This window comes from Trypanosoma equiperdum, assembly GCF_001457755.1.
Source record: "Trypanosoma equiperdum strain OVI genome assembly, contig: ctg_1465, whole genome shotgun sequence".
Lineage (NCBI taxonomy): Eukaryota > Euglenozoa > Kinetoplastea > Trypanosomatida > Trypanosomatidae > Trypanosoma > Trypanosoma equiperdum.
Window position 1 is genome coordinate 1 of NW_027123466.1, and position 8,405 is coordinate 8,405.

The 8,405-nt window shown below is 48.9% G+C and overlaps 3 protein-coding genes across 3 annotated transcripts; all 3 read left to right on the top strand.

Moving 5' to 3' along the window:
- Positions 1–2,578: 2,578 nt before the first annotated feature.
- On the top strand, positions 2,579–3,778 carry TEOVI_000591700 (SET domain containing protein, putative; the record flags this gene model as incomplete). Its single annotated transcript, XM_067221565.1, has 1 exon — positions 2,579–3,778. One exon carries the CDS (start codon positions 2,579–2,581, stop codon positions 3,776–3,778), a length of 1,200 nt encoding a protein of 399 aa, XP_067077666.1.
- A 1,370-nt stretch (positions 3,779–5,148) lies between these two features.
- TEOVI_000591800 (uncharacterized protein) lies at positions 5,149–5,868 on the top strand (the record flags this gene model as incomplete). Its single annotated transcript, XM_067221566.1, has 1 exon — positions 5,149–5,868. The coding sequence occupies one exon, from the start codon at positions 5,149–5,151 to the stop codon at positions 5,866–5,868; it is 720 nt and encodes a 239-aa protein (XP_067077667.1).
- A 308-nt stretch (positions 5,869–6,176) lies between these two features.
- On the top strand, positions 6,177–8,318 carry TEOVI_000591900 (SET domain containing protein, putative; the record flags this gene model as incomplete). The annotated part of the gene is made up of 1 exon (XM_067221567.1): positions 6,177–8,318. The coding sequence occupies one exon, from the start codon at positions 6,177–6,179 to the stop codon at positions 8,316–8,318; it is 2,142 nt and encodes a 713-aa protein (XP_067077668.1).
- Positions 8,319–8,405: the final 87 nt, after the last annotated feature.

Consider the following 8,405-nt stretch of genomic DNA (forward strand, 5'->3'; position numbering starts at 1 on the left):
TTTTTTTTTTTTGGAACTGATCAGTGCTTCGCAGCTGCGCTTGCCAGAATGACCAATCTCGACTCATTTAATCTGAACGACCACACGCTTAGTAATACATATAGAGAACACCAAGGAACATGGTTTACTAATAAAGCGGGTCCAATTAATCCCAGTGTTGGTATTGACAACATGTGGAAGTGATAATTACACTTGACTATTCCAAAGGTGAAAAAATCCAACAACGAATTTTCACCGGATGGTTGTGCTTTCACCATCCAAGCAGACCCGTTCGCGTATTCTATTGATGAACATTGCTTTAACTGGCCGTGATACGTCAGTTGATCTGTAGCATTGTCTGCATTTTTTTTAGCTGTCGTATATCGGAACTTAGTTTCAGCATCGCAAGGGATTGGCTTTCACTTGTCCGGAAATTTTCTTCAATAGATAATGCCGGGGAAGGGCAGGTCGTAACGCCTCCGTCGCCCTTTATGGTGCGATTTTTCAGGGGATTGCATACGACATTTTTGCATTCGATTCCACAGAGCCCATTTGCGATATCCTTCTGGGACAAGCTGTTTTGCTGTCCGCGTGTTAACTCTGAGTTACTGTCGGTGGTAGAGAAGGGATTAACCGAAGATGTTGGGTGGTTAAGCAGGTTAGAATAGCAGTGCAAAGTGAAGGTTCAGGGAGCTACCAAGTCTGGCGCCGGGTTATTACAGTTACTGTTTGTTTTCTTCACGGATCAGTAGTTTTTCGCTGAACATATAAGATGTATTGAGGTTACGATATGGTGACTGGAAATAACTTTTTTGCAATCAGCTATGCATACTTATTCTGTGCACCAACTTGTGTGCGCGTGTCAGTCAAAATATCGGTCCAGTCGCCGTGTGATTTACACAAAGCGAAGGACCATGTGTTTGCTGGCAGCCTCGTAGGCTGTAAGTTACGAAGTCGCCGCTGTCGAATATTAATGTGTTTTATTGAAATGTGTGAGCTGACTGCTTGCTTAGTCCACTGCACAGTGACTAAGTGAGAGAGCTTAAATGAAACAAAGTAAACACATTTTTGAGCCTATCGGAAATTGTACTGGAGGTTGATGCGCACAATCCTATAGGAGCGATATGATTCCCTGCACTTGTTAACTATTATGTGGGTCAAGGCTATCATTATACCGAGGTGTGGTGCATCGCGACTTGTCGCTGGTTTTCTTTAAATGGCACATGTCCTCCATATATACAAAAAGAGCTCTCCTATTTGCATCGCATGGCTTTCAAATGCTTGCGTTGGTTCCATCTGGCCGTGAGAGTACTGAAACACCGTCATGGCACCTTTTTATCGAAATTTTTCTGGTATTGGGGTGTCTGAATGAATCGTACGATGACGTTAGGAGTGTTTTCCGGCGCACAAAAGGGTTCTTAATCTGCCATCGCTATTGGTGGATGGGGTTGTCTACAGGATATTTCTTTCTTCTTGTTCTGAAACCTCTTAATATTATTTTTATCGTGACTCTGTTGGACTGATTACTAGCGTCCCCAGTCGGGGAGCAGTAGTCTTGTGGACCCAGCTGGCGCACCACTAGGACTTCCGTTTGACTGTAGCTTTCACCATTCAGGGTAACTCCCTGTTTGCAGTTGCTCTGCCCCCTTCAGACCACGCAGGGGGTCCATCCCTTTAACGATTTGCTTCAGTTTGATTGCAGATTTTATCTCGTAGTGTTTGCTTGATGGTAGCGCATCCTCATTGGCTTTGTTCGAGAGGGTGGAAGTGTCTACTTCAATAATTAACTCAATTTTGGTAAGGTATTATTGTTCCCTGTAATTATTTACACACGAACAAACTTTAGTGGCACTAGGTGACACTTGCTTACTGCCAAAGGTACCCAATGGAATTAGACAGGGTTGTTTGGATTTCAACCGGCGTAAGAAGGGGCGAACTGCCCGCCGTCAGTATGGTTGTTGATCGAAAATTTGCTCAGTTTTTACCTGATGTGAATTTAAACGCCTAGAAGGAAGGCGGTAGTAATTTCAAAACATACCAAAGATGTGGTCATGCGTGGTTGGTGTATGGTGGTGTATTAACTGATACTACAACTTATTGGGCACCACGCTGACCCATGTGCAGGACCCAATTTGATGTCTTGAAGGGAAGTGTGTGGTGTACCTTCTATTGAAGAAGGTGTCCGGTTTTAAATACCCTTCAAGTGTTTGAGGTAGTGAATAAGGTTTTGCGTGTACTGGAAGCACGCCGTGTTATGGCTATGGTCTTCTGACAGCGCAGTTTCGTAGTGCATTGGTGTTTAGATTTGTCTGGCAGCATAGGAGAGGCGGTTTATTGTCCCTGCTCGATTTTTTTTTCCTTAGCGGCAACAACGAAATATGCCATGCAGTTAGGTACCCGACACTCGGTACTAAGTTCACAGCTTGAGAAGGTGAAAAGAGAGCGAAAATGATGGATGTCCAACGCGTCAACAAGACGGACTCGAAACTTGAAAAGCTATCTGTAATGAGATGAGACGTCGAGAAACATCTCTTGATTATTGTTTACCACTACGTGCTGCATCAACTTGTATAATGGAAGGGCCCAGTATCATTGGGCTATGCTCCAGCAATTATCCGCTCACATGTGCATAAATGTCCCCCGTTCTTCTTCAGCGTTCGCCTTTATTTTGATCCTGCTTATAGGTATCATGGACCCCTCTCAAGAGGGAGCAGAATACCTTACTGCCGTATTCGCAAAACTGGGAGTTCCCTGCAGAGTTGCGAACACAGTAGAGAAGGGGAAACACATTTTAGCAACGGCCGATATGCCGGCACAGTATAGCGTCTTTGAGGAAGCTCCAGTTGTTTCTTGGCCCTCACAGGGGTATCTTACCCTTGGTGTTCCTTTCTGTCTGTTCTGTCTTCGCCAGAGAAACAACGCTGATATTGCGGATGAAGGTGAACATAACTGGAACAGTTGTGCTGGATGTGGCTCCTTATTTTGTTCCGAGAGCTGCCTCGCCTCTGCGGAAATGCCTCACAGGGTCCTATGCGGTGTGCTACAGGAACTTCGGAAGCGTGAATGCACTGATGGTTGTTGTAGGCCTATCACAAAGGAGTCCTTAGCCAACTGTGTGGCGTGGGTTGTGGGCCGTATCGCAGGGGCAATAAAACAGCGACAATTTAGTGGAAAGCTGCTTGAAGAAAATCACAGGGAAAACGCCAATAGTATATCTAGGCAACTCTTTCATGTTGTGACCGCGCCTTTCAATCGCTTTCTTGACGCCCCAAAAAATGCTGAGTTCGCTGACGTGGACGCCAACTCTTGGTACGAAGAGATCGACAAGTTGTTGCGGGAGCCTTGTCGCGCGGTCCTTCTACAGTCCGCCGCTGCACCACCATCCATTGGAGCAGATTGGGCACTCGAGATCGTTGACGGGTTGTTGCGTCATGACACGCTCGAGAGGTTCCTTGGAATATTAACACTAAATTCGCAAGGGTTGAATGGTTTTGTTGCCGTGCCCGGTGCAGCTGGGGATATGGATTCTCCTTCCTTACCCATTACATGGGTGCTGAAGGGTGGAGGCATATATTCCTTGCAATCTGCATTTAATCACTCCTGCGTACCCAATGTCGCGGTGTTGGCAGAGGGTGGTACGCATGATATAACACTGCGTACGCTTCGCGCAATCAAGAATGGAGAGGAACTGACCATCACGTATATACCCGTAGAGAACACTACGCGTGCTGAGCGGCAAATGAAATTGGAAGGATATTTCTTCACATGCCGGTGTCCTCTTTGTGAAGAGGAAGAGTGATTCGAACTCTGCTGGTTCAGCGACGGGGTGTTGCAGTGCCATCGCTTGCAACCCTTCTGTGCGGTTAAGCGACTATAAAGCAAGATCTGTATGTCCTCTGTGTTCTTTGAGCCGGCCCTACTTGGTATCAGAGGTGCCCAGACACGGCACAGATACTTTGAGGTTAGTAACTCGATCGACCTTGATCATTCTCCTTTTCCTAGCTTCTGGCAATAGGTCGTCCCTTCTATTACTATGGATGTGGCCGATCAGTCAGCCACACACAGTAAATGTTTTACAGGAAGATCTTCGTGTGTTTCATTCTGTGTCCAGGCTCCAAGTTTAAATTCACACCGAATCTGGCATCGTTTACATAAACAACTCGCTTTGATCGTCCTTTGCGTCTGAGAGGTTTGACAAATACCTATTTGCTGCATTTTCGCAAGAATTGCTGCCGTCGCGAAGATGAAGTGCAGTATGCCACCGCCAGACAAGTAGCAGAAACTCTCTATGTAAAGGTTTGGGGAAGTTAGGGATCGGGTACCCCAATGGTGAATTTACTCTGTCGTATGACGGACGAAAAGTATTTCCCTTGCTGTTTCTCATTCGACCACTTTTCTGCTCGGGTTCACACCGTGGCCGTCGGGTCCCTCGGTAGTGCATTCGTCACAGGCATGTGTGGGTGCCTTTAAGACAGGCCGTTGCCCCCTCTATTCCATTTGCGATGAACGTGTCTCTCCGGTACCTCTAATCAAATTTAACGGTGTTCTAAACTGATCTACGTGGCCGGTGTACCGGTGGTTGCTCAACCGCTGATTGAAATATTTTTGCGCGTTTATGAACAACAGCAGCGAGGATCCAAAGCGCGCTGGAGACACATTTGTGCAGGAAGGGCTGGGCGCCGGAACCTGCTATATGAGGCTTTATGAAGCGTGTGGACAACTTTCTGGCTACTGGGCACGGAATTAAGGCAGTTGACAGCTGTGTGGTCCGGGACAATATACAAATCACCGAGTGCACTACTCGTGTAATGTGCATTGCATGTCTGGGTTCGAGCATTGGCTCTGATTGTAGAGGATTCGCTTCGCAAAGCGGCAGCTGGTTATCCATTTAAATCTTTTTATCATTAATCGTACCACGGTGGCTCCTATACGTCGCTACCTTCCTTGGTTACTGGGGTTTGCATGTGTGGTATTTGTTTTTCCTCGCTTAACTATTTCTTACTTTTTTTTGTTTGAAATTCCTCTGAAGGGTAATTGTGGTATTTTGCGCGCTCTCATTTTTCACTTTTTTCGTACTTTTCGCATGGACGTTTCCCAATTTCATAACGACAGCTACTTTCTCGCTTGCTTCCTTACAACCCTAACAACTATGGGAATGTTTGCTTAAGAATGATCCGACTGCACCGCAACTTGGAGGGGCCGTTCCAGTGTCGTTGCTTCCGCCGTAGTGCTACAACTCACCGCGTTGGCACCGGAGGAAATGTAGAGGGAGTCGTGGCTTCTTCTTACTCGTCCCACGCCAGAGACATAACTGCCTCTCCCACAGTTCCGACGCTCTGTGGAGATCGAGGTCATGATGGAAACGAACCTGAAGAGCCAGGGGGCGGGAAAAGGCAGAGGCAGCCTGAGCACGGAGCGGCAGCCGCGTCGTCTGCCACGTACAAAACAACGCGTAAACGAACTGCGGAGATCAAGGTAAGGAAGCGCGCTCCTTGGGGCATGCAGCAACTACGTGATTCGTGGAGCGTGGACGCCATGACAAAGGGAGACAGAGAAAATATGAGCGAGCGTATTCACAGGGAATATCGTTACCACCCGGAGGAGTTCCGCCGGAACCACATTAAGGTGGCAGCGCTGCTCACAATCCCCGCGCTTTTAATTGGTGCGTTTAGTGGCTATTTCTATCAGACGGGGCGGCCCCTGTGGGAGGCTGATCCACAATACCTGTTGAATATGATAAGGCAGATGGATGCTTCACCGCGCAGCACGCTTCATCCCTACAAACTTGAGGAAACAGAGGTGCTCCCCGCGCACGTGAAGGCATACAGGGAAAAGAATTGGGAAAAACGTCTTTTATTGGAGGGCTATCCCCTTGCCACCGAACGGTGAAGCGGTTGGAGACGGAGACTGGAGAAACGGAGTGGACGCCCGTAGCCCGCGGGAGGTCGTTTTCAGCCTTTTTTACCGCCACACTGGCGCTTCCGTATGCATATCGTTGGCATGTCCGTTGTACCTGTTACGCCTCAACGTTGCTTGAGCGTTGCTGCGAAACTGGATGTAATGGAACGTGTGTCTTAATAACATCATTGATGACATTTCCTTTCTCTCACCTCCGTTCTCTTCGCTGGAATGCATGCTTAGCCACCGGAGCACTTTTGTCAAAGTAGTCTTTGTACATACGTAATTTGGCAACAAAAATGGCCACTGTCACGGAGGCACCTTTAAAGTCACCGCAGGATAGATTGGTGGAGCGCGTGTGCTCATCGGAGGAAGACGACTCTGGCCGTTACGTCATTGCAAAAGATGACATCAGTCCCGGTGAAATTGTATTGCTAGCAGCACCTTATGCGGTAGCCCTCAACCCCAACGAGGCTGTGAGCGCAATGTATGTGGCGGCCAACGTGGAGGAGTGGGAAGATGCCTCCATGGGAGAACTGGCAGGACGCCGGGTCGGCCAGAGGGTCAAGAAGAGCGGCAACATCCCAACGGATGGTGGTGAATACGTGGCGTTGAGCCCGTGCGTAACATTCTGCTCCTGCTGTCTGCGACGCATTCCAACAGGTACGCCTTTCCTCAATTGCGAAACAATCGAGGTCCTTTCCCACTTAATTGCTGTGGAGCACGTTGAGAGTGAAAATGCAAAGTGGGAAAAAGAACGAGAGTCTCACCAACGAACTGGCTCTGATGCCGGCGATGCAGCCGATCTCGGAGATAGGATGCACATCAAGAAGGAAAAGAAATTGCAGAAGCCTGCCAGGTCTGCTAAAATGCGGTCGAAGGGGTATTTATCGCTGAAGCAGAGGTTGCTAGAGGCCGCCACTGCCCAACGTGAGTCCGCCATGTACGAAGCTCAGAAATTTGGTGGTGCGCTGGGCGACAGCAGTAGGAATATATCGTGGCCGGAACGAGTTGTGGAAAAGCACGTTCTTGAAGAAGACCTGCTGGTGCGAGGTGCGTGTGGCTGTGCTGGTTGCGGCGTAGCTATTTACTGCTCAAAGTCCTGTTGGCAGAGTTTTAATGAATTACACCGCGCTACGGGTGCGTGCCGCGTTTTGCGCGACGTTTATTCACCGCTGATGAGGATATTCTTGTCACGTATTACAAAGGGAAACAAGGGAGGGTCCGCCGAAATTTTTTGTATTGACTCATGGAGCCCAAAGCACTGGCTTCGACGAACAACCGATGAGAAAGCATGGGAGATGCTGCAGCTGCTTCTTGCAGCCCTTCTGGTGGGAAGGTGCGCGAAGGAAGGGTATGCAAACAATATGAGGGAGGAAGAGAAAGAGAGACAACACCCAGCGGAGAATGTGGACGACTATTATAGTGAAGAAGAGGACAGAGTTTGGGGAACCATGGGCGATGAGGAGTCTGCATCACCAAGAGACTGTGACCACCTCCAGGTCTCGAACACTCCAACCACGGGGACGAAGGTAGAGGAGGACGGAGGTAGGGATGTGTCAATTACCGTGAACTCTGCAATTCCCCGTGAAGCGGAGGTAATCCGCTTGGTACGTTCACGGATGGGCACAGCGGTTGAAGTTTTGGACTCTAGGGTGAATGAATGCGGAAAATGCCCCCCTAGTGTGGGAAGGATCCCAATGTCGCTTTGCGTGTCCATTAAGGACCATATCGTGCTAGGTATACGTGCAGACGGTTCCGAAACACATGCAATTCAGTGTCCACAATGGCCTGAAGCTGCCGCTCTGGTTACAAACCTTTCCGTGTTAAGGAAAGAGTCTCGGTCAGTGTTCCGCAGGTACTACCGCCGGTTTTGCCTGTCTGTGCTCCCTTGGCTGAACTGCAGTGAGGGGACCGACGAGCCACTCAGTGTTTCTTCCAGCTTCTTTGACCGCTTGTGCGGTGCCGTGCAGTGTAACAACTTTGGTTTGTTTGACCCCAAGGAAGACTGTATCGGTGTTTCCGTCATCCCAGAGGCCTCGTACTTCAACCACAGTTGTTTGCCAAACTTATGTCGTGTCATGTGCGACGGTGGCATTGCTGCGTTCTGTGCGTTGCGCGAAATCCGCAAGGGTGAACCCCTCACTATTTGTTATGTGGATGTGCAGGAAGTATCAACAGCAGAACGCCGGCGTACGCTTCTTACTTCCTATCGGTTTTTCTGCCAGTGTAAACGCTGCAATGGGAGTAGCGTGGTTGACGACAAGACGGATGCTGACGCGGCCAAGCTGAGGTTGTGTGGTGCGTGTGCTGCGCGTGGTTACCTACGACCACTCCCACCTACTGACGCTGCTATCCTTTGTCGTTGGACAATGGACAGCATAGCAACCGGAGAGTGTACCGTTTGTCACAATCGAGCACCGTGGGGGGGGACTTCCTAACAAGTGAGACATTCACACTTTTCACGTTCCCTCCTTAAGAGCTTTCGCCACGGCCGTGCTTCGGCGTCTTCGTTCTTTTTTTTTTTT